The 26,515-nt window shown below is 44.3% G+C and overlaps 1 protein-coding gene across 1 annotated transcript in view; it reads right to left on the bottom strand.

Annotated features, from left to right (window-relative positions):
* The window catches only part of LOC122796505 (calcium homeostasis endoplasmic reticulum protein-like), a 755,064-nt gene that overhangs the window by 209,570 nt on the left and 518,979 nt on the right, over positions 1-26,515 (bottom strand). The window contains exon 3 of the mRNA XM_044065037.1: positions 9,857-9,970. Within this exon, the coding sequence (XP_043920972.1) occupies positions 9,857-9,970 (114 nt within the window). The remainder of the gene's footprint in view (positions 1-9,856; positions 9,971-26,515) is intronic.

Genomic DNA, 26,515 nt, shown 5'->3' with positions numbered 1-26,515 from the left:
AATACATAGAGGGAGGGTGAGGCAGTTTTACAGTCTACTGTAATAAGGGAGATCGGAGTCTTGTACAAACTGGCTCCAGAGAGAAAATGATGGAGTCAAGAAGACTTGGTGACTGAAGATGTTGGATCAGAGTGCTTAAATTAGATGATTAGCCACACTGCAAGATTCAAAGTCTGGAGCTGAGTGTGCAGAATTTGGTAATTCTGCTGAGACAGTAGGTAAGGTGTCTGAGGCAGGTGTCACGAGGAAGATTACATTTGGATAATCTGCTGGCAGGTTGCCCTCAGTCGGCCTGAATAACAAAGTCTTGGGTCCTGCGTCGGTTGCTGTCTCTTCTTCCATGACGTCAGGTCGTCAGGGGGTATAAAACATGCAGCTGACACCATTTTAATCAGTTTTTCTTGACCCAGATGTCAGGTGCCCCCCAAATAGGGAGCAAATATATTTATACATGCATGTAATTTGGAACACTGTTGCAGTCATTACATTTGGCTAGAATCCCAAAGCTATGGTTGGGAGGATGGAATTATACAGCAATAGTAGCAGCTATAAAGCCCTGCAGGACAGCAGTGGCAAAGCCTGCTCTGGATTTAGAAAAGAGAGGTAAATGGTAATGTTTGGTGAATGTATGAACTGAGCTCCAAGTAGCAGCTTCTAGAATGTCTCTGGTAGGAACCCCTCTGAGAAAAGCTGCAGAAGTAGATGCAGCCCTGGTGGAATGGGATCTGATCCCCTTGGGGACAGGTTTACCATGGTGCATGTAGCAGAAACGAATACAATGGCTTATCCATTTTGAAATAGTCTGCTTTGAAATAGCCGTTCCTTCTGCCCCTGCAGCAAATGCCACCAGTAGTTGCTCAGATTTTCTTACAGATTTTGTCCTGTTTAAATAGAATCTTAGTTGAGGATGGATTGGTCCTGAGGGCCACCCTGTCCAGATAAAAGATAACGAAAGGTTCCAATGCCATGAGAGCCTGTAGTTCTGAAATCCTTCTAGCTGAAGTGACTGCTAAAAGAAAAATTGTCTTCCAAGAGAGAAATTTTATGTCTGCAGTAGCAGCTGGTTCAAAAGGAGGTAGGGTGAGTTTTTCCAGCACAAAATTGAGGTCCCATGCAGGAGTTGGTGCTCTACTGGGAGGTCTCAAATTTTTGGCCTCTCTGAAGTACTGCTTTAGCAGGGGGATGAGAAAAGAGAGGAGGATCTGTGTTGTAATGAGCCGAAATAGCAGAGGCATGGATTTTTATAGAAGAAAAAGATAGGCCCTTGTGAAGCGTCTCAGTTAAATATTACTGAATCTGCGGAATATTGGGCATTGCTGTGTTTATTCCTTGTGTTTGGTTCCAGGCACATAATTTTTTTTTTTTATTTAACATTTGTTGACCAGGAAAGTCCGACTAGGTTCCACAGATCCTGTTTTCAGCAGAGGCCCGGGGAGAAATGCTCCAGAAGCATGTTCCATTTTTCAGCATAAGATTTTCTAGCACTAAGCCTTCTAGCCTCCAAAATGACATCTAGCACAAGTTTACTGAGAGATGTGACACGTGAAATTAGTTGATTAGTCACACTGCAAGATTCAGAGTTTGGAGCTGAGTGTACAGAATTTGATAGTTCTGCTGAGACAGTAGGTAAGGTGTCTGAGGCAGGTACCATGGAGGAAGGTGTGACATATTGTGTAGAAGCAGGTACCAGTGTTGGCGAGGCCAGTCTGGAGCAATCAGAATCATTTTCATTTTCTACTGTCTGACTTTTAGTAAAACCTTGGAAAGCAGAGGCAGAGGTGGAAAGGCATAGACTGATAGTTTTTCCAGCTGAAGGATAGAGCATCCACTTTCCAAGCTTTTTTGTGAGGAGTTCTTGTGCAGAATTTGTCCAACAGATAGTTTTGGGGAGAGGCAAAGAGATCTATGTCTGGGCTCCCCCATTTTCGTGTCAACATGCTGAAGATTTGTGGATCCAGTTTCCATTCGTGTGGGTCCATAAGATTTCTGCTTAGTTCGTCTGTCAGAGTATTTTGCTTTCCTGGCAAGAATTGAGCTTGTAGACATATTTGGTAAGTCAAGGCTGTGTTCCACAAAGCCATGGCTAGTCTGCAAAGGGGGTAGGAGTGGGTACCCCCTTGCTTGTTTATGTACCACATAACTGTGGTGTTGACCGTCTTTATCAGTAGTTGTCCTGGATGAAGAAAGTCCTTGAAGGCTGTCAGAGCATTCTGTACAGCTAGCATTTCTTTCTGGTTGATATGTAGGTGCATTTGATTTGGGCTCCATTCGCCCTGAAAGCATCTCCCTGCCAGATGGGACCCCAAGATAATCTGATGCGTCTGTAGTTAGGGTTTGGGTGGCAGGGGGTGGAATGAATGACAGTCCCTTGTTTTGGTGACAGGCCTCTGCCCACCACAGGAACTCCTGTTGCAGGCAAGGAATGATAAGAATCATTGTTTCCAGGCTGTGACAATGTTGAATCCATAAGCTTTTTAGGTACCACTGAAGTTTCCTCATATGCAGTCTTGCATATGGAATTAGTAGAATGCAGGAAGCCATGAACCCCAAGGCCTGCAGAATTTGTCTTGCAGATAGCTGGGTTTTGGTGGCCACTTGTTTGAAGTATGTCATCAATTGAATTTGTTTGTCTGGCGTGAGGTAAGCCATCTGGACAGTTGTATTCAAGCTTGAACCTAGGAATGTAATTATTTGAGAGGGTACCAGTTGTGATTTCTTTTCGTTTATGGTGTACCCTAGACATGTCAGAAGCCTTTTCACAAACGTCAGATGTTGTAGAGGAGTGTACTTGTTTTCTGCCTGAATTAGACAATCGTCCAGATAAGGATAAGTTTGAATGTTTCTTTGTCTGCAAAATGCAATTACTAGTGCCAGGCACTTTGTGAAGATCCTGGCCGCAGTAGACAAGCCAAAGGGCAGTGCAGAGAACTGGTAATGCAAAAAGCCTGCTTTGAAGCGGAGGTATCTTCTGCAAGATTCCCTGATTGGGATATGCAGGTAAGCCTCTTTTAAGTCTAGAGTTACCAACCAGGCATCCTTGCCCAGCATAGACAGTAACTGTTGTAGAGTCAGCATCTTGAATTTTGGAATGTCCAGGAAAGTATTTAGAATGGATAAGTCCAGAATTGGACGCCATGAGTTGTCTTTTCTGGGTACCAGGAAAAGGTTTGAATAAAAACCTTGTCCTTTTTCCTTTTCTGGTACTGGTTGAATAGCCCCCATATCCATGAGGGACAGAATTGGTTTCTGGGCCTGTGTCCACTGATTTGGAGGCAGATCTGACCTTCCGTTTGGAATTGGCAATGTGTGAAAATGAAATCTGTATCATTGGGATTCTATATTTAAGACTCACTTGTCCTGGGTAATTAGATTCCAATTTTGTGCATGATGTGCTATTTTTCCCCCAAAAGGGGCTGCCAAAAGATAAGTGCTTGGAAATGGCAGAGGAAAGTTATTGAGACTGGCTACTTCCAGATTTGGAGGTGGAGGCACCCCATTGTTTTGTTCTGTAAGTTCCTTGTGACTGAAACCTGGAGCCTTTGGAGTGCCTGGATTTGACCTGAGCGGCTCTGTTGGGTACTGGAAAGGACCAATTGTTAGTAGGCCAGTGCCTACTGAACCTGGGTGGCTGCACTTGTAAGAAATCTTTTACAGTTTGCATAGATTTAAGCTTTGTCTTCCATCTTTTTCAAAACTTCTTCTGCCTTATTACCAAATAGACTGTCCTGTTGTAAAGGAGCATCCAACAATTTTATTTTAACATGATCAGGCAGATTATGCTCCTTGAGCCAAGCATGCCTTCTTATCACAAATCCAGTTACAGCAGCCCTGCAAGAGGCCTCCAAGGAATCAAAACCACATTGCAAAGTATGCTTTCCAACTTGTTCAGCTGAATGCAATAAATCCTGTAACTCTATTTTCCACACAGTCAGAAATCAACATCATTTTCTGTTTCAATAAGCCCATGACATGCTACTGATATTTAAGCATACAAAATTATCAGTTTAAAGCCCCGATAGCCAGGGTTGCAGACGTGTAAACCTTCTTACCCCATCTATCCAGCGCCCTGGAGTCTCTATCAGAAGGGGTAGGACTTTTAGCAGTAGAAGCCTTAACACCCTTGGGACCCTGAGAAATTGTTTCAGGATCAGCAGTAGGGTTTTTAAAAAGAAAATTGTGGGAGTCAGGAACCCTGTAATATCTGTCTGGCTTACTAGGAGCCATGCTAGATTCTGAGAAAACATCATCAACAATGTCTAAAACAGGAGGTACAGTCAAAGGCCTATGCTGAGGAAGAAGAAGGAAATCCCTAAGCCTCTTTTTGGATTTTGAAAAATCCTGACTCTCCCAATGAAAATATTCCCTTAAGGTATGCAAAGTTTCTCCAAAAGAGAAATCCTCAGTAGGAGAAGCAGAAGGGATGGATTCTTCTGCATCAGAGTCATCATAAGGGGGAACAGAAAATTCCTGATCAGAAGAGGAATCAGAAGAAATGGAAACCTGATCTGAAGATTCATAATCAGTGCCTTGCCTAGGCCTCTTAGCAGGAGGGGGTTGGGAGCCCCTGATCAAGGTAATTAAATCCTCAGCCATTTAGATAATTTGCTTTTTAGGCATAGGGACCTGAACACGTGGCCCATGCATCATTTTTTTAGACACTGAAGTTGGTTTTGGCCTTGTTTTTGATGATGGCGTCGGGTTAATATACAAACCTTTAGGCCTGAAAACACCCTCAGAAGACGGTGCCTGCTCAGCGGCTCCGGACCCATCTATGGGAGAGACATCTGCGGGTTCAATACTTGAAGTGTTTCGCAGCATACCGGACTCCGAATAGGTCTCGGTAGAGGCCTGCGAATCTAAAGTAGTGGGCATCAGAGGTTGCGAAAGCACCTCACTGAGTACCAGCGACTGGCTTAGGAGAAGCTTCATCACTGTTTTGGACCTCGACGGTCTGTCTCTTGTCTTTTCTTTGCGTTTTTTGTGAAATCCGGTAGTCGGATTGCTAACCGACAACATTTCTGGATAATTAAATCTTGAGCCAAAACATTTAGAAGCAAAAATATACCGACGTTTAATCGTGCATTGATTAAATTTAGCACAAAACAGACAGCAAGGTACGTTGTGGTCAGGGCCTAGGTAAGGAATGCAGTACAAAAGAAAATCCTTATGAGGTATTTGCTTCCCACAAGTAATGCAATTATTAACTTTTACTAACATCGGTAAGGAGCAAGAAAAAAGTTTCCCCAATGGGGTACTTAGCTTTTAGTTGAAGACTTCGGTTCTGAAACTCGAAAATTAAAATTTCAGGAGTTGGCCGACCAGCACTTGCGAACTGCTTCTGCTTCAGGCACCGCGCGGCAAGAAAGAGTGATGTAATGGCGTTGGCTGCATGTTTTATACCCCTGACGACCTGACGTCATGGAAGAAGGGACAGCAACCGACGCAGGACCCAAGACTTTGTTAATCAGGCCGACTGAGGGCAACGTGCCAGCAGATTACCCAAAAGTAATGACTGCAACAGTGAAACACGAAGAACATCCTTGTCCCCTTTGTTCTGCTGGTACAGGTTGAATAGCCTTGATGCTGAGAAGAGAATGTACTTGCTTTTGGGCCTCTGCCCACTGGTTTGGGGGGAGGATTAGCCATCCGCTTAGGGTTGGGAGTGAGTGGAAGTGGAATCTGTATCCCTGGGAAACGATGTTTAAGATCCATCTTTCTTGGGCAATGTATTCCCAGTTTTTGGCATGCAGGGCAAGTTTCCCTCCTAAAGGTGCAAGTACTTGGGCAAGGCTTGGAAGAGGTAAGGATTAGACATTGTGCCATTTTACCACAGGATGACGGCTTACTACTCCCTGTTTTAGAGGTGGGAGCACTCCATTGCTTACATCTGTGCATAACCTGAGACTGAAGTCTTGGTGGTCTGCTGCCCCTGGGCTTGGACTGAGAAGGCCTGGAAGGGAATGGAAAAGACCAGTTTTTTGAAGGCCAATGCCTACTGAATCTAGGTGGCTGTACTTGTAAGAAATCTTTAACAGTTTACATAGATTTAGATTTCTCCTCCATTCTTTTGAGGACTTCTGCTTTATTACCAAATAAATGCTTTTGGTTTAATGGTGCATCCAGTAATTTTGCTTTGACATGATCTGGAAAGTTTTGTTCCTTAAGCCAAGCATGCCTTCTAAGAACAGACCCAGTGACAGCAGCCCTGCAAGATGCTTCTAAGGCATCAAACCCACACTGCAAAGTATGTTTACCAACTTGGTTAGGAGAATGCATTAACTCTTGTAAATCTTTGTGTTCTGCGCAGTCAGGAATCAACATCATTTTCTGTTTAATTAGCTCCATAATGTGCTGCTGATACTTTAACATATGAAACTGGCAATTTAAGGCCTTAATGGCAAGAGTAGCAGAGGTGTATACCTTCTTACCCCATCTGTCTAAAGCCCCAGAATCTCTGCCCGAAGGGGTAGGATTTTTGGCAGTTGTAGCCTTAATGCCTTTAGGTCCCTGGGAAATGGTCTCTGGATCCACAGTAGGATTCTTAAAAAGGAATTTGTGAGAGTCAGGTACTCTATAGTACCTGTCAGGTTTCCTGGGTGCTGGAGGCAAAGTATCAGGGGTAAGGTTGGATTCCAAGAAGACATCATCTACAATTTCCAGAACAGGAGGGATAGCTAGAGGCCTATGCTGAGGCAAGTTTAAAAATTCCCCGAGTATCTTTTTGGACTGAGAGTAGTCCTGGTACTCCCAGCGGAAATGCTCTCTAAGGGTATGCAGGGTTTCACTAAGAAAAATCTTCTGGGTGGGAAGCAGAGGGAATGGAATCCTCTGCATCAGAATCCTCATAGGTAGATAAGGGTACGTCCTGGTTGTCAGAAGGATCAGAGTTATCAGATTTCTGATCAGAAGAATCAGAAGGAAAATCAGTTCTTGGTCTCTTTGAGGGGGAAGGCTGACTTCCCCTAATTAAGGTAATGAGGTCTTCAGCCATTCTAAGTATTTGTTTTTGTTGCATGTGGGCTTGAGAATGCGCTTTGGTCGTTGGTTTCCTAGGTGTAGTGCGAACTCTAGGCCTGAAAAATTTGGTACTTTTGGTTTGAAATGAAGTCAGTTTAATATGCAAATCGGAAGGCCTGAATACACCCTCAAAAGCTGGTGCCTGCACAGCAGCTCCGGACCCATCCAAGGTAGAGACATCCGCAGGTTCCATAGTCGAAGTAGCATCTTGCGATATACCAGACTCTGAATGGGTCTCAGTAGAGGCCTGCGAATCTGTAGAAGCAGGTATCAGGGGCTGCGAAAGCGCCTCACTGAGTACCAGCGGACTGGTGACTAGCTTAATGGTAGAGTCGTCAGCAGTTTTGGACCTATGCGGTCTGTCTCTGTCTTTATCCTTGCATTTTTTTTTTTGGAAGATTGGGAGTCGGATGGCTTATCAAAGCCATTTCGGAGTATGGAAATCAAGAACGAAAGAATTTAGCTACAAAAATTGCCCGATGATGAATAGTTTGGGCGTTGAACAAGGCACAAACCCGACAGCGAGGGACGTCATGGTCTGGGCCAACACAGGTGACACAGTAAGAATGAAAATCTCTGTGAGGTATTTGCTTTCCACAGGCAAGACAATTATTAATTTTTTCCGATATCGGTTAGAGCAAGAAAAAAAGGATCTCCAACGGGGTACTTATCTTTTAGAAGACTTCAGGTCTGAAACTCGAAAAATGAAAATTTCAGGAGGCGGCCGACCGGATTTGCGAACTGCTTCTGCTTCGGGCACCGCATGGCAAGAAAGACTGATGTAATGGCATCGGCTGCATGTTTTATACCCCTGACGACCTGACGTGATGGCAGAAGCGACAACATCTGATGCAGAAATCCCAAGACTCTGGTATTCAGGCAGACTGAGGGCTACCTGCAAGCAGATAACCCAAATGTGATGACTGCAACAGTGAAACACGAAGAACATCAAGTATGAAGCTTAATAGCATATTATGCCATCATGAAGCACAGACTAAAGAAAAAGCAAATGACTGCCATTTTGCTTACCCTCGCAAAACAGGGCATTAGTGAAGTGGGGAGGAAAAAAAGAAAAATGGAAACAAAGACAGAACTAAAGCAATTAAATGCAGCAAACAGCATTAGGAAGGATTTTCCATTCTCCTTGTACTCACAAACCATGGATTTTAAAAATCCAAAGTTTACAAACTGTGTGTGTGTGTGTGTGTGTGTGTGTGTGTGTGTGTGTCTGTGTAATCATTGCTTTCAAATCTGAGTTTACCATCTAGACATGAACTTTTCCCATTGGCTTTCTGCAACCTTTCATTTTTTTTCTAACACAGCACTGATTACATGGAAGTATGTGTTTATGTATGCTTCTGAGTACACAGCAGTACGTTAAGGCTTTGCGAAAGCATTTGACAGCAACAACTTAAATAAAATTCAAAACACTACCTATTACTTATGTGGAAATATATTCATCACATAACATTTGGATATTAGAGATGTGCATATTCATCAAAGGGAATGCTTATGCATTACGTTGAGTTGTAATGTTGTACAGTATATGTGTCTGACATCATTGACCTAAAGCACATTACTGGTGCTACTATTTATGTATTTCTTTTTTTGATCACAATAATACTTCTGGGGTGTGCTTAGTTAATTAAGTGCTGGGAAAATGTGTTGCATATGAGTGAGTTCATGTGCATCTCTCCATGTAAGTGTATATGTATGTTCTTTTGTGGCTTTTTTGTAAGCGCGCGTGTGCGTGTGTGTGTGTGTATATATATATATATATATATATATATATATATATCAGTTTTTGTATATATGAGAAATACTGTCTCTGCTTCGGTTTGTGTGTATTTATTTGTAAATGACCACAGTTACTGTGTGTGTGTGTCGGAGAGGTAATGTATGGAGACATTATTAAATATGTCCATAAAATATTTTGGATATAAAATACAGCTTTCAACAACAATAATTACATATCCTACAGAAACTTTGATACATTATGAGGAACTACTTTACATCAACAATATATTAAAAGGTAAATACTACTAATAATATAAATGCAAAATAATTTGTAAAAATAACACTATCTAAGCATAATAATGCCTAACAGTATGTGTGTTACTGGGAAATGACAGCTGTCCCAAGGGAGGGGAAGTCCACTGCTAGCAGAACTGGCCCTCACAACACTCCTGGGTGGTCTGTTACGTCCCATGTAATGCCCACCCTCTTGGGTAGTATTTCTTGCTTGCTCCCCAACTAGACAGCCACTAGTCCAATCCACCTGATGAGCAGTTTAATAAGCGAAAAAATAAAGGTGATAGGAAATGCTGTTTTTATATGAAATGCACGCCAAATACTAGAGGTATGGCATAATTAAAATGGCACTTATCCTTGTATTTAACTTTTTCCACTAGTCTGTCAACACTTGTAATGTTCCCGGAGGCAGCCTTAATATGTTACAAGTTACAGAATGACACCACAGACTAAGAAGCAAACAGTACTCCCTCATTTAGAGCCAACATTCTTTCAGACTACAGGATTTAATCCCATTAAAATTTGATCCAATACTCACCCCCCCCCCCCCCCAAAAAAAAATAATAATGTAAAAAGCAGTACAGGTTTTTGAATCAGATTAAGGGGACTAAATGACACACTTATCTTTTCACACAGGTGTTCCTTGGATAATTTTTGATGTGATTCAGTAAAATGATAATTTTCAATAACAATTACCACATATGCACAGATGCTCACAGTTTTAAAGCCACAGCAGCTTTTCAACACAAAGGTGACATTTCTTAAGTAAAAAACTTAGCTGAAAGATGCAGTAAAATGCAATACTGACCACTACTTTTTGCTTAAAAATCTTCTTTTTCCTGGCAGCTTGTACTGCTCTCTCTGTTTCTTCAATTGAATGAAATATTATCAAAGCTTCACCCTTCACCTTGTCTAGTATAATCTGTTAAAAAAAGAAAAAAAGAAAGACTGATGTGACTATGAAATTCTCAGTATTTTCATTCAAACCACCACAATTTGCAAAATTAAGGATAGAAAGACAGACCAGCAAAAGTTAATTTGGGTGATTAAAGCAGTGTGTATGTGGAGAGGGCTTCAAAGACTGGCAGACAACAACATATCATATAATAAAAGTTACATATTTGTCATAAATTACTTACATTTTGTTTACCAGGTTACTCCAACTAGACTAGTGGCCTCTTCTCAAGGGAGATCCAAGGTAGTACTCACACTGACTTAGGGAAATTTAACCCGGGCACAAAGAAAATTCCTCTACTCTTTTTTTTCAGTTAAGTACTGTGGGATATTTTAATAACAGAGCAGCAAAAAAGTCCATCAGATTATATTAGGAACTTAACAAAACTGCACATCCTCCATCGTAAGCTATGGTACTCTCCCACAGAAAGAATACTGCAACATGAGAATAGAGGGACATAGAATAGTTGTGTAAAATCTTACCATAACCATAGATGTCCTCTTCCATGTTGCAGTATTCCCTCCCTCCCACATATCCCCCTCATTATATTCATCTGTGTAGAGGGCATCAATGGGCACTACCTAGACTATGTAAGATTTTACACAACTATTCTATGTCCTTCTGTTCTCATGTTGCAATATTCTTTCTGTAGAAAAGTACCATAGCTTACAGAGGAAGGACGGAAGTTGTATCCAAGCCTTTGAGGAAGGCCCCAGAAGCTACGTCTCTTGTAGAGTACGCCCTGACCCCATGAGGTAATTGTTTTTCATGGTAGGAATAGGAGAAGCAGATAGTTTTCCTTATCCAGCAGGAGATAGTTTGTTTGGATACTGCCTTGCCCAGGGCCCTGGGATGGAAGGACACAAAAAGCTGACAAGATTTTTCTGATAGTCTTAGTTTTGTCTAAATAGAACCTTAGTTGTGGACATCAAGGGAGCTTAGTATTCTCTCACTGTCATTTTTAGGAGATGGAAAGAAGGTGGGTAAGTGAATGGACTGATGTCCTTCTCTTCCATGTTGCAGTATTCCTTCCCTCCCACCTATCCCCCATCATTACATTCACCTGTCTAGAAGGCATAATTGGGCACTACCTAGACTATTGTCTGACTGGGTAGTCAGTTCTGAGGTCTGTGCATGCAGACATCACATTTAAGGCCCCTGGTTTATGGCAATGCGTGTGACGTCCCACACACTAGCAGCAACCAGGCTTTAGCTTTTGCATAGCAGCCAACATTTGGTTTGCCTGAGGCGGAGGATCCCACAATAAGAATACTGCAACATGGAAGAGATGGACATAGTACAGTTGTGTACACTTACCATAAACGCAGATGTTCGAGTGTATTCACTGTTGCAGTCATTACATTTGGGTTATCTGCTTGCAGTAGCCCTCAGTCAGCCTGATAATCTAAGTCTTGGGTCCTGTGTTGGTTGCTGTCTCATCTTCCATGACGTCAGGTAGTCAGGGATATAAAGCATGCAGCTGACAACATTACATCAGTTTTTCTTGCCCCAGATGTCAGGTGCCCCCATAACAGGAAGCAATTATATACAAGGTTACACATCCAACAAAAAGCAAATACACCAGAAAGTTTTAAGCATAGCAAGCAAGAATAGAGGTATAGTCAATAGAAGTCAAGGGGTTGGAGGGAGGGTAACCAGGACTGCAACAGTGAATACACTCGAACATCTACATCTATGGTAAGTATACACAACTGTACTATGTTCTTCGTGTTTCACTGTTGCAGTCATTACATTTGGCTAGATTCCCAAAGCTAAGGAAGGGAGGAGGCAGTTAGATAGCAATAGGACCAGCTATAAGGCCCTGCAAGACTGCAGTGGCAAAACCAGCTCTGGATTTAGAAAAAAATGGCAAGTGGTAATGGCTGGTGAAGGTATGTACAGAACTCCAGGTACCAGCTTCCATGATGTCCCTGGAAAGGACAATTTTGAGAAAGGCTGTAGAGGTAGATGCAGCCCTGGTTGAATGTGGATGTTCATCGTGTTTCACTGTTGCAGTCATTACAATTGGGTTATCTTGCTGGTAGGCTACCCGCAGTCGGCCCGAGTTCCAAAGTCTAGGTCCGGCATCGGTTGCTGTAGCCTCCTCCCTGACATCAGTGCGTCAGGGGTATAAAAGATGCAGCCGACACCATTTTCTTCTGTCTTTCTTGCCGCGCGATGCCCGAAGCAAAAGCAGTTCGCAAGTGCCGGTCGGCCGACATCTGAGATTTTCAAATCGGAATTTCAGATCCGAAGTCTTCATTAAAGCTAAGTACCCTGTTGGGGAAACTTTTTTCTTGCTCCAGACTGATGTCAGAAAAAGTTAATAACTGTACTTCTTGTGGGAAGCAAATACCTCATAAGGATTTTCATTCTTACTGTATTTCTTGCCTAGGCCCTGACCACGATGTTGCTAGTTGTCAGTTTTGTGCTAGATTTAACCAACGCACTATTAAGCGTTGGTACGATTTTGCATTTCATTACTTTGGCAGAAGATTCAATTATATAATGCCATCGGAACAGCCGACTACTGGAGTTTATAAAAAGCGCAAAGAAAAAGAAAAGGACAGGCATCCGAGGTCCAAAACCGACGACGAGGCTTCTGTTAGGCCTGTCGCCGGTTCTCAGTGAGGCGCTTTCGCAGCCCCTGACGCCCGTTACCTCAGAGCCACAGGCCGCTTCCAACTCCCACGTGCAGCCGACTAGGCCACTGGAAACTCAAGGTATTGGACACTCAGAAACTATTCCTTCAGATGGGTCCGGAGCTGCTGAGCAGGCATCGGCTTCTGAGGGTGTTTTCAGACCTACACAGTTATATGTAAAACCATCTTCAGCTTCAAAGGAAAAGGCTAAAGCAGCTCTAAAGACAAAGAAACAAGTACATCCTTCTCCTGAACAGGCCTCCATGCCTAAAAAACAGATGCTTAAAATGGCTGAAGACCTAATTACTTTGATCAGGGGTTCCCATCCCCCTCCTGATAAGAGGCCTAGGCAAGAGAGAGAATATGAATCTTCACATCAGGTTTCCATTTCCTCCGATTCCTCTTCTGAACAGGAATATTCCCTTCCTCCCTATGAGGATTCTGATGCTGTAGAATCTATCCCTTCAGCCTCTCCTCCTGAGGATTATTCTTTTGGGGAGACCCTGCATACTATGAGGGGAGCATTTCCACTGGGAGAGCCAAGATTACTCAGAATCCAAGAAAAGACTCGGAGACTTCCTTTTATTACCTCAGCACAGGCCCCTTTGCTATTCCTCCTGTTTTAGACATTGTAGATTATGTATTTTCAGAGTCCGGTCTGTCTCCTGACTCTTTACCACCAGCTCCTGTTAAGCCAGACAGATACTACAGGGTTCCTGATTCACATAAATTTCTTTACAAAAAACCTGCTGCTGACCCAGAAACTATTTTTCAGGGTCCCAAGAGTGTCAAAGCTTCCACTGCAAAAAACCCTATCCCCTCTGATAGAGATTCAAGGGCCCTGGACAGATGGGGGGGGGGAGATTTATACTTCTGCTACCTTGGCTGTAAGAGCTTTAAATTGTCAGTTTCATATGCTTAAATATCAGCAATATCTTATGTCACTGCTTAAACAGAAAATGTTGGCAAATTCAGAATGTACAGAAAAAGTACAGTTTTGTACCTACCATAAATGTAGATGTCCGATAGGTATGCAACTGCAGTCCTGACATATGGGTTGTCCTGCCTCAGGCAGCCCTTCGGTCAGCCAGATTCCAAAGTCTGGGTCCGGCGTCGGCTGATGTCGCCCTTTCCCCAACGTCAGAGCGCCTGGGGTATAAAAGCGTCAGACGCCATCTTCTTCAGTGTTTCTTGCCCCAGATGCCAGGTGCCCTCTAAGGAAGGCTAAATTTTGAAAATAGAGAAAAAATTCCAGACAAGTACAACAACATAAAAACAAATACACCATAAAAGATTACCCCAGGTAGCTAAAATGAGGGGTAGAAACCCAAAGGAATACCACAGAGGGGTAGGTGGGAGGGAAAACCTGACTGCAGTTGCATACTTATCGGACATCTACATTTATGGTAGGTACAAAACTGTACTATGTCCTTCAAGGATGCAACTGCAGTCCTGACATATGGGTTGAATACCATAGCCAACCTGGGGATGGTAGGCACTAAGACAAAGATGGTGTAGCTAAAATGCCCTGCAGGACTGCAGAAGCAAACCCTGCTCTGGATCTGGAATATAAAGGCAGGTTGTAATGTTTGGAAAATGTATGCATGGAGCTCCATGTAGCAGCTTCTAAAATGTCCTTTGTTGCCACTCCTCTTAGAAAGGCTGTGGAGGTGGCTGTAGCTCTGGTGGAATGTGGCCTGATGTCAGATGGCACAGTTTTTCCATGAAAAGAGTAGGAGAATCGAATGCAATTTCCAATCCATTTGGAAATTGTCTGTTTGGAAATTGCTTTTCCCTGCAATCCAGCAGCGTAAGCTACAAAAAGCTGGTCAGATTTTCTGTAAGACTTTGTTCTGTCCAAGTAGTAGCGCAACTGTCTGTGTATGTCCAAGGTGTGCAGAAGTCTCTCTCCTTTATTTTGAGGATTGGGAAAGAAGGTAGGCAGGTGAATAGCTTGATTCAGGGACACCCTGGATACCACCTTTGGCATGAATGACGGATTGGTTCTCAAAGAAACTCTGTCCTGATGAAAAATGAGGAATGGCTGTATTGCCATAAGGGCCTGTAGCTCAGAGATTCTTCTTGCTGAGGTTACTGCCAGAAGGAAAGCTGTCTTCCAAGACAGAAATTGCAACTCTGAAGATGCTGCTGGTTCAAAGGGAGGAAGAGTTAATTTTTCCAGCATGAAGTTGAGGTCCCATGCAGGCACTGGTGGTTTCCTTGGAGGGTTGATGTTCTTTATACCTCTTAAAAACTGTCTTAGCAATGGGTGAGAAAATACAGGTGGATCAGTGTTATATTTGGCAGATATTGCTGAAGCATGTATTTTTATGGAAAAATATGAAAGGCCATTGTGGAGCATTTCAGCCAAATATTCTAGGATCTGTGGAATGCTCATCACTGATGGGTCTTGACCCTTTTTGCTGTTCCAGATAAAAAATCTCTTCCATTTGCTGAGTATGTTTTTCTAGTGAAGGTCTGCGCGCCTCCAGGATGATATCTTTTACCCTTTTGGAAAGTGTATCCTGAGGAATAGTCATGGAATCTTCCAAGCTGTCAGCTTCAATGTTTTCAAGCTGGGGTGTAGTGTCCTGTAATTGTGCTGTGTCAGAAGAAGTGGCCATTGAGGAAGGTGCCACGGATTGGTGTGTGTCAAGCTCCGTAGCATGGGTACCAGTGTTGTCTTGGCTAGTCTGGAGCTATCAGTATGACTTTCGGTTGCTCTGTCTTGATCTTTAGTAACACCTTGGTCATCAAAGGAAGAGGTGGGAAGGCATATAGTGTTAGAGAGTTCCAGCTGAAGGAGAGAGCGTCCACCTTCCATGCTTGAGGATGGTATGTCCTTGTGAAAAACTTTTTCAGATGGTGATTGAGGTGGGAGGCAAAAAGATCTATATCTGGCCTTCCCCATGCTTGAGTTATTTGTAAGAAAATGTCTGGATGCAACATCCATTCGTGTGGATCCATGATGTTTCTGCTTAGGCTGTCTGCCAGAACATTGTCCTTCCCTGGTACAAACTGGGATTGTAGCTCTATTTTCAATTGTAGGGAAATATCCCAGAGATTCATTGCCAGTCCGCAAAGAGGGTAGGAATGGGTACCTCCTTGCTTGTTTATGTACCACATAACTGTGGTATTGTCTGTCTTTATTAGTAGATGGCCCTGATGCATGAACTTTTCAAGGCCTTGATTGCATGTATCACTGCCAGCATTTCTTTTGGTTGATGTGCAGGTGCTTTTCTTTTGTGTCCATTGTCCTTGAATGCATCTGCCCTCCATGTGCGCCCCCCATCCATGGTCTGAGGCGTCTGTTGTTATGGTTTGACTTGTATGAGGCTTGCTGAAAGGCAGACCTCTGTTTATCTGGCTTGCTTGAGCCCACCACAGAAATTCCTTTTGAAGGCATGGAATGAGTGGGATCAATGCTTCCAGGCTGTGGCTGTGTTGAGACCATAGACTTTTTAGATACCATTGTAGTTTCCTCATATGCAGCCTTGCGTGTGGAATCAGAAGAATGCAAGATGCCATGAAACCCAGGGCCTGCAGGATTTTCCTTGCAGTCATCTGGGTGTGTGTTGCCAATTTTCTGGAGTATTCTGGTAACTGTTTTTGTTTTTCTTTTGTCAGAAACGCCATCTGGGTGTTTGTGTCCAGTGTGGCACCCAGGAAAGGTATTTGTTGGGATGGTACGAGACTTGATTTCTGAATACTGACTGTGTATCCCAAGGCCTGCAGTAGGTGAATGACATAGTCCAAGTTTTTTAACAAGGCTTGTTGGCTGTCCGCTTGTATAAGGCAGTCGTTCAGGTAAGGGTATATTTGTATCCCCCTGGAGTCTGCAATGTGCAATTACTGATGCCAGGCATTTCGTGAATACTCTGGGCGCAGTAGATAAGCCAAAGGGCAATGCTGAGAATTGATAATGCTCTGAGCCTGCAAGAAATCTGAGGTATCTTCTGCAACTTTGTCTGATTGGGACATGCAGGTATGCCTCCTTGAGGTCCAGAGTTACCAGCCAAGACCCCTTGCCCAGCATGGGAAGGAGTTGCTGTAAAGTCAGCATTTTGAATTTTGGCACAATAAGGTAAGTATTCAGTGCGGACAAGTCCAGAATGGGTCTCCATTGGTTTTCTTTTCTTGGAACAAGGAACAGTCTTGAATAAAATCCTTGGCCTTGTTCTGCAGAAGGAACCTTTTCTATTGCTCTTATTTGAAGTAGGTTTGTTATTTGTTTGAGTGCCTCTGCCCTTTGATTTGGTGGCAGGTTTGGCCTGCCATGTCTTGTTGGTAGTGTATGAAAATGGAATCTGTATCCTTTGTCTATTATGTCCAGTATCCATTTGTTCTTTGTAATATTGTGCCAATTTTGTGAGAATAAAGATAATTTTCCGCCCAAAGGTGCTTCTAATTGAGCCCTGGATGGTGGAGTCAAAGTCAAGTCATTGAGATTGTCCCTGCGGAGCAGTGGAAGGTCCTGCCCCACCTCTCTGGTTCGGAGGCTGCCATTGACGTCCTCTGTAGGAGCCTCGAGTTTGCCCTCTACCTCTGCCACGCCTGTTTTGCCTCTTTGAAATTTGTCTGTGTCTGGAAAGGACCAATGCTTAGAAGGCCAATTCCTGCTGAATCTTGGAGGCTGTACCTGGAGGAAATCTTTGACTGTTTGCACTGATTTTGCCTTTTCCTCTATTTTCTTTAAAACCTCTTGTGCAGTAGCACCAAATAGCTTATGTTTCTCTAGTGGTGCGTCCAAAAGCTTAATTTTCACATGGTCTGGCAATGTTTGTTCCTTTAACCAAGCATGTCTGCGTATGACCGCACCTGTCATTGCTGCTCTACATGAAGCTTCCAATGCATCATATCCACACTGAAGGAAATGGTTGCTAACCTGCTGAGTATTATGAACCAATTCCTGTAACCCCTTTCTATCTAATGGTTCAGGGAAGCCAATTTCTTTTGCAAGTTATCCAACATGTATTCCTGATACTGAATCATATGAAATTGACAATTTAATGCTCGCATAGAAAGGGTGGAAGATGTATATACTTTTTTACCCCACCTTTCTAAAGCCCTAGAATCTCTTTCCGAAGGGAGTGGATTCTTAGTAGTAGTGGAGGAAACCCCTTTAGGCCCCTGAGAAATAGTTTCAGGGTCAGCAGTATGGCCCTTGTACAGAAATTGATGTGTGTCTGGGACCCTGTAGTACCTGTCTGGCTTGACAGGGGCAGGGGGGAGTGAGTCAGGGGAAACACTAGAGTCTAAGTACACATCATCTAAAACATTTAAAACTGGAGGAATAGCTAAGGGTCTATGCTGAGGTAGCTTTAAAAATTCCCTTAACCTTTTCCTAGAATCTGAGTATTCTTGGCCTTGCCATTTGAAGTGTTCCCTCATGGAATGAAGCATTTCCCCAAAGGAAAACTCCTCAGGAGGAGAAGCAGAGGGAATGGATTCCTCCACATCAGAATCCTCGTAGGCCAGGAAGGCCTCCTCCTGGTAGTCTGAATGTGCAGAATCACCTGAGGCCTCATCGGAGGACTGGGGATCTACCTGCTCAACCCTAGGCCGCTTGACAGAAGGCGGCTGAGAGCCTCTATCAGGATGTGGCTGAGAACCCCTAATTAAAGAAATAAGGTCCTCAGCTAAACTTAAAATTTGAGAACCAGAAGTGGATCCCAAAGAAATAGATCTTGGAGGGAGAGACTTAGCTTGTTTGGCAGCCTTAGCACGTGTGTAGGCCTTAATGGACATAGACACTGGAGGCCTGGCAGCCCCGCGTGCTGGAGTAGTCTTATCCACTGAAATGGTGTCAGAAATATCCTGGGCTTCGGTCTCAGAGGGGAGAACAGAAACCGGCACCGAGCTGGCCTCCGGTACCGAAGTAACCGGTGGGGCGGTGTCGTCGGTCTGTAGCGGTTGTGAAACCGGCTCAGAAGAGACTGAGACACTCGCGGTAGGCCTAAGCGTGGTGTCGGCCGAGACCGTGGACCGCGGGTGTCGGTCCTTATCCTTCCGTTTTTTAGGTAAATGTGCTGTCGGAAGCTCCGACGGCATGATATAACAGAAATCTTCCCCAAAATAGTCCTGTGCAAACTCTGACCGACGCCTAAGAGTGCGTTTATTGAAAGAAGCACAAGCTGTACAGGCTGAGACGTTGTGTTCTGGGCCTAGGCAGGGTAAGCAGTAAGAGTGGAAATCCTTATGAGGTATTTGTTTCCCACAAGTTAAACAATTATTTACTTTTACAGTTTTATCTGACATCGGCTAAGGCAAGAAAAGGTCCCCAACGGGGTACTTAGCTTTTTTGAAGACTTCAGTAGCTGAAAACACAGGAGCTGGCTGACCGGCACTTGCGAACTGCTTCTGCTTCGGGCGCCGCGCGGCAAGAAAGACTGAAGAAGATGGCGTCGGCTGACGCTTTTATACCCCAGGTGCTCTGACGTCTGGGAAATGGCGACATCAGCCGACGCCGGACCCAGACTTTGGAATCCGGCCGACCGAAGGGCTGCCTGAGGCAGGACAACCCATATGTCAGGACTGCAGTTGCATCCTTGAAGGACATCAAAGAAATGCAGGATTTATTGCATGCAGCTGAACAAGTGGGAATGCATACTTTGCAATGTGGTTTTGATTCTCTAGAGGCCTCCTGCAGGGCCGCAGTTACAGGTTCTGTCATTAGGAGGCATGCTTGGTTAAAAGAACAGAATCTGCCCGATCATGTTAAAGCAAAACTAGTAGATGCTCCATTACAACATGATACCTTGTTTGGTGTTAAAGCAGAAGAGGTGTTGAAGAAAATGGAGGACAAAGCTAAATCTATGCAAACAGTGAAGGATTTCTTATAGGTACAGCCTCCCTGATTTAGCAGGAACTGGCCTCAAAGAATTGGTCCTTTCCAGTGTCAGACAGGCCACAAAGAGGAAGATACAGACGCCCCAGTGGCAGATCACAGCCCCAAGGCAGGCCTAAACAATGGGGTGGTTCTACCTCCGAAAGTGGAGAGGAAAAATCACAGCCATACAGGAAACAGTCTTAATGACTTCCCCCTGCCAGCACCAAGCACTTACCATCTGGCAGCTCCTTTAGTGGGAAAACTAGCACTTTTTCCACAAAATTGGCACATGATCACCCAGGACAAATGGGTCTTAAATATCGTATCTCAAGACTACAGGTTCCACTTTCACACCCTGCCAAGACCAAACGGTATGCCAGACCTGCCAAGCAATCAGTGGGCAGAGGCACAAAAACAAGTTTTATCTCTCATGGACATGAGAGCCATTCAGCAAGTACCACAGCAAGAGGAGGGACAAGGATTTTACTCAAAGCTATTCTTGGTACCCAGAAAGGACAAAGCCTGGAGACCAATACTAGAGTCAGGAGACAGACTGGACTCTGAAAATACATCATCTACAATGTCTAAAACAGGAGGAATAGCAAGGGGCCTGTGCTGAGGTAATAAAAGGAAGCCTCTGAGCCTTTTCTTGGATTCTGAGTAATCTTGGCTCTCCCAGTGGAAATGCTCCCTCATAGTATGCAGGGTCTCCCCAAAAAGAATAATCCTCAGGAGGAGAGGCTGAAGGGATAGATTCTTCTGCATCAGAATCCTCATAGGGAGGAAGGGAATATTCCTGTTCAGAAGAGGAATCAGAGGAAATGGAAACCTGATCTGAAGATTCATATTCTATCTCTTTCCTAGGCCTCTTATCAGGAGGGGGATGGGAACCCCTGATCAAAGTAATTAGGTCTTCAGCCATTTTAAGCATCTGTTTTTTAGGCATGGAGGCCTGCCCAGGAGAATGCTGTACTTGTTTCTTTGTCTTTAGAGCTGCTTTAGTCTTTGCCTTTGAAGCTGAAGTTGGTTTTACATATAACTGTGTAGGTCTGAAAACACCCTCAGAAGCCGATGCCTGCTCAGCGGCTCTGGACCCATCTGAGGGAATAGTTTCCGAGTGTCCAATACCTTGAGTTTCCAGCGTCCTAGTCGGCTCCACGTGGGAGTTGGAGGCGGCCTGTGGCTCTGAGGTAGCAGGCATCAGGGGCTGCGAAAGCGCCTCACTAAGAACCGGCGACAGGCCTAACAGAAACCTCGTCGTCGGTTTTGGACTTCGGATGCCTGTCCTTTTCTTTTTCTTTGCGCTTTTTATAAACTCTGGTAGTCGGTTGTTCCGACGGCATTATATAATTGAATCTTCTGCCAAAGTAATGAAATGCAAAATCGTTCCGACGCTTAATAGTGCGTTGGTTAAATCTAGCACAAAACCGACAACTAGCAATGTCGTGGTCAGGGCATAGGCAAGGAATAGAGTAAGAATGAAAATCCTTATGAGGTATTTGCTTCCCACAAGAAATACAATTATTAACTTTTTCTGACATCGGTCTGGAGCAAGAAAAAAGTTTCCCCAAAGGAGTACTTAGCTTTAATGAAGACTTCGGATCTGAAATTCGAATTTGAAAATCTCAGGAGTCGGCCGACTGGCACTTGCGAACTGCTTTTGCTTCGGGCACCACGCGGCAAGAAAGACTGAAGAAAATGGCGTCGGCTGCATCTTTTATACCCTTGGCACACTGACGTCAGGGAAGAGGCGACAGCAACCGATGCTGGACCTAGACTTTGGAACTCGGGCTGACTGCGGGTAGCCTGCCAGCAGGATAACCCAATTGTAATGACTGCAACAGTGAAACACGATGAAGATCAGACGATTTCTGAGTGTGTCTTCTTCTGCAAGGTTTGGATTTTGAGTAATCTTGGCTCTTCCAGTGGAAATGCTCCCTCATAGTATGCAGGGTCTCCCCAAAAGAATAACCCTCAGGACGAGAGGCTGAAGGGATAGATTCTTCAGCATCAGAATCCTCATAGGGAGGAAGGGAATATTCCTGTTCGGAAGAGGAATCAGAGGAAATGGAAACCTGATCTGAAGATTCATATTCTATCTCTTGCCTAGGCCTCTTATCAGGAGGGGGATGGGAACCCCTGATCAAAGTAATTAGGTCTTCAGACATTTTAAGCATCTGTTTTTTAGGCATGGAGGCCTGTCCAGGAGAATGCTGCACTTGTTTCTTATCCCCTGTGGGGTAGGTTATAGAGTCATAGATTATTACTAGGCTAACTGTCCTCATGGACCATTTTGAGCCTAGCCAATTACCCCCTGTGAGAATCAAACCCTGCACCTTGTGTTTCTAAGGTAAGCACACTAACCATTACGCCACCCTCCCACCCAGGTTTTCCATGATGGCTATAGCAGAAATGAATGCAATGGCCTATCCACCTAGAAATGGTTTGCTTTGAAATGGCCATCCCCTCTGCCCATGCAGAAAATGCAACCAGCAGCTGTTCAGATTTCCTGAGAGGCTTAGTCCTGTCCAAGTAAAATCTAAGTTGTCTGTGCACGTCCAAGGAGTGCATTATTCATTCCCCTTTGTTCTGGGGATTAGAAAAGAAGGTTGGTAAATTAATGGACTGATTAAGGGCCAAACTGGATCCCACCTTGGGCATAAAGGAGGAACTGGTCCTGAGGGACACCCTGTCCACATGAAAGATGATGAAAGTCTCCACTGCCATGAGGGCCCGTAATTCAGACACCCTTCTTGCTGAAGTGATGTCGAGGAGGAAGGCTGTTTTCCAAGAAAGAAATTTCAACTCTGCATTTGCAGATGGCTCAAAGGAAGGTAGCGTGAGCTTTTCCAATACAAAGTTAAAGTCCCAGGCCGGAGTAGGAGCTCTTCTGGGTGGTCTTAAGTTTTTGGCCCCTCTGAGGAATTGCTTCAGCAGTGGATGAGAGAAGAGGGGTGCCTCTGTGTTATAATGAGCTGAGATGGCGGAGGCATGAATTTTGATGGAAAAAAAGGGAAGGTCCTTGTGAAGCATCTCAGTTAAGTATTGAAGAATAAGTGGTAAACTGGGCACAGTTGTGTCCATCCCCTGCGTTAGGCTCCAGGAATAGAATCCCTTCCATTTTTCAGCATAGGATTTTCTAGTACTAGGCCTACTTGCCTCCAAAATGACATCTATCACTTGCTTACTGAGGGATGGGAAAGGAGAGGTCATGTAACTACCCAGGCTGCAAAGTTCAGGGTTTGAAGCTGTGGGTGCTGAATCTGGCCCTCCTGCTGAGACAGCAGGGCAGGGGTCAGAGGCAGGTGCCATGGTTCCAGAGGTGACACACTGCGCAAGAGGGGATACCAGTGTTGGTGTGGCCAGTCTGGTGCAATAAGTACTGTCCTTGGTTTGTCCTGTTTGATCTTTAGTAGCACCTTGGAGAGGAGAGGTAGAGGGGGAAAGGCATAAACTAATATGTTTTTCCAGCTGAAGGACAGGGCATCCACTTTCCAAGCTTGCCTGTGGGGAGTCCTGGGGCAGAATTTGTCTAATTGGTAGTTCTGAGGGGAGGCAAACAGGTTTATCGCTGGGCTCCCCCATTTGAATCTCAAAATGTTGAATATCTTTGGTTCCAGTTTCCACTCGTGTGGGTCCATGAGATTTCCGCTTGGGTCATCTGCCAGTGTATTTAGTTTGCCTGGCAGGAACTGAGTTTGTAGGTGCACTTGGTAGCTCAAGGCTGTGTTCCACAGAGCCATGGCTAGTCTGCAGAGGGGGCATGAATGGGTTCCCCCCCTGCTTGATTATGTACAACATAACCGTGGTGTTGTCCGTCTTTACCAATAATTGTCCTGGAAGAATGTGGTCCTTGAAGGCTGTCAGAGCATTCTGCATAGCTAACATTTCTTTTTGATTGATATGCAGGTGAATTTGACTCTGGGTCCATTTGCCCTGAATGCACTGCCCTGCCAAGTGAGCCCCCATGCATAGTCTGATGCGTTTAAGGTTTGGGCGGCAGGGGGTAGAGTGAATGGTCCTCTTTTGTTCTGGTGGCAAGCCTCTGCCCACCAAAGGAAGTCTGTCTTTAGACAAGGTATGATAGGAATCATTGATTCTAGGTTGTGAGAATGTTGGCACCATAGGCTTTTTAGATACCATTGTAGTTTTCTCATATGCAGTCTTGCATATGGAATTAGTAGAATGCAAGAGGCCATGAACCCCAGGGCTTGCAGTATTTTCCTTGCAGATAGCTGGGTCTTTGTGGCCAGTAGTTTGAAGTAGGCTGTCAAAAGAACTTGTTTCTCTGGTGTGAGGTATGCCATCTGGGAAGTTGTATTCAAGCTTACTCCCAGGAATACAATTTGTTGGCAGGGTACTAGATGTGATTTCTTTTTGTTTATGGTGTACCCCAGAGAAGTTAGTAATTTCTTTACAAATGCCAGATGATTTAGTAGTATATCCTGGCTTTCTGCCTGAATTAGACAATCGTCCAGGTATGGGTTTATTTGAATATTTCTTTGCCTGCAAAATGCAATGACTGGAGCTAAGCACTTTGTGAATACCCTGGGTGCAGTAGATAACCAAAGGGCAGTGCAGAGAACTGATAGTGCACGTAGCCTGCTCTGAAGCGTAGGTATCTTCTGCAAGATTCCAGGGATGTGCAGGTAGGCTTCCATTAAATCCAGTGTTGCCAACCAGGCATTTTTGCCTAGCATAGGAAGCAGCTGATGAAGAGTTAGCATTTTGAATTTTGGGATTACCAAAAAAGTGTTTAGGATAGACAGGTCCAGGATAGGATGCCAGGAATTGTCTTTTCTGGGTACCAGGAAACGTATTGAGTAGAAACCTTGTCCCCATTCTTCTTCTGGGACAGGCTGAACAGCCCTGATGCATAGAAGAGAGAGAACTTGCTTTTCAGCCTCTGCCCACTGATTTGCTGGTAAGTCTGGCCAACCGTTTGGGGTTGGTAAGGAGTGAAAGTGGAATCTGTATCCTTGGGAAACTATATTTAAAACCCATTTGTCTTGGGTAATGAGTTCCCAGTTATTTGCATGCAGGGCGATCTTTCTCCCTAAAGGAACAGACAGCTGAGCAGGGCTTGGAAGATTTAAAGTTAAGTCAATGTGACAGTTTACCATAGGGGGGTGTCTTACTACTTTTCCAACTTTAGAAGTGGGAGTCCCCACCTCTTAGGCCTGTGAGTACCTTGGGACTGAAATCTGGGTGTTTTGCTGGTTCTGGGTTCTTAGAAGGCCAGTGACTACTAAATCTGGGAGGTTGTACCTGCAGGAAATCTTTAACAGTTTGCATAGATTTAGCTTTTTCCTCCATCTTTTTAAGTACTACTACTGCTTTGTTGCCAAACAGGCGGTCTTGGTTTAAGGGAGCATCCAGTAATTTAGCTTTAACATGATCTGGCAAAGATTGCTCCTTGAGCCAAGCATGCCTTCTAAGTACAGACCCAGTGACAGCAGCTCTGCAAGATGCCTCAAATGAATCAAAACCAAATTGCAAAGTATGTTTTCCAACTTGTTCAGCAGAATGCATTAAATCCTGTAATTCTTTACTTTCAGCACAGTCAGGAATCAACATCGTTTTCTGTTTAAGCAATCCAATAATATGCTGCTGATACTTTAACATATGAAACTGGCAGTTTAAGGCCCTAATGGCCAAAGCTGCAGAAGTGTATACCTTCCTACCCCATCTGTCCAGAGCCCTGGAATCTCTATCAGAGGGGGTAGGGTTTTTTGGCGGTAGCAGCCTTAATGCCTTTGGGCCCCTGTGAAATGATCTCAGGAACCGCAATAGGATTCTTAAAGAGGAACTTGTGAGAGTCAGGAACTCTGTAATATCTGTCAGGTTTTCTGAGAGCTGGAGGTAAACTGTCAGAGGCCAGGCTAGATACCGAAAAGGCATCATCTACAATGTCCATTACAGGAGGGATAGCTAAAGGCCTGTGTTGAGGTAGGAGTAAGAATTCCCTAAGCCTCTTTTTGGAGTCAGTGTAATCCTGGCTTTCCCAGCGGAAATACTCCCTAAGAGTATGCAAAGTTTCACCAAAAGAGAAATCCTCTGGAGCGGAAGCAGACGGAATGGAGTCCTATGCATCCGAATTCTCATAGGTAGATAAGGGCAACTCCTGGTCTTCAGAGAAAACAGAAATTTCAGAATCCTAGTCAGAAGGAAAATCAATTCTAGGTCTCTTAGAGGGAGAAGGGTGGCTTCCCCTGATTAAAGTAATAAGGTCTTCAGCCATTCTTATCATTTGTTGTTTAGGCATAGGGGCCTGACCATGTGGTCTGGGCGTCGGTTTTCTAGGCATGGATCGAATTTTAGGTCTTGAAGAAGAAGATGGCGTCGGTTTAATATGCAAGTCAGTAGGCCTGAATACACCCTCAGAAGCCGGTGCCTGCACAGCTGCTCCGAACCCATCCAAGGTAGAGACATCCGCAGGTTCCACAGTCTAAGAAGCACATCGCGGCATACCGGACTCCGAATGGGTCCCAGTAGAGGCCTGTAAATCTGAAGTAGCGAGTATCAGGGGCTGCGAAAGCGCCTCACTGAGTACCGGTGAACTGGCGACTAGCTTAGGAGAAGCATCGTCGGCAGCTTTGGACCTATGCGGTCTGTCTCTGTCTTTATCTTTGCGTTTTTTTTGGAATGTCAGTAGTCGGGTGGCTTACCGAAGCCATTTCTCGATAGCTGAACTGAGTATCAAAATATTTAGATGCAAAAATAAACTGACAGTGAATAGTTTGAGGTTTGAATAAGGCACAAAACCGACAGCGAGGTATGTTGTGGTCTGGGCCTAAGCAAGGAATGCAGTACGAATGAAAATCTTTATGAGGTATTTGCTTTCCACAAGAAATACAATTGTTAACTTTTACTGACATCGGTTTAGAGCAAGAAAAAGGTTCCCCAACGGGGTACTTAGCTTAGTTGAAGACTTCGGATCTGAAACTTGAAAACGAAAATTTCAGGAGTCGGCCGACCGGCACATGTGAACTACTACTGCTTCGGGCATCACACGGCAAGAAAAGACTGATGTAATAGTGT

The sequence above is a fragment of the Protopterus annectens genome, chromosome 3.part0, assembly GCF_019279795.1.
Source record: "Protopterus annectens isolate FY-2018-M chromosome 3.part0, PAN1.0, whole genome shotgun sequence".
Lineage (NCBI taxonomy): Eukaryota > Metazoa > Chordata > Ceratodontiformes > Protopteridae > Protopterus > Protopterus annectens.
The sequence above is the reverse complement of the archived record's forward strand: the minus strand, read 5'-3'. Positions and strand labels throughout refer to the sequence as shown.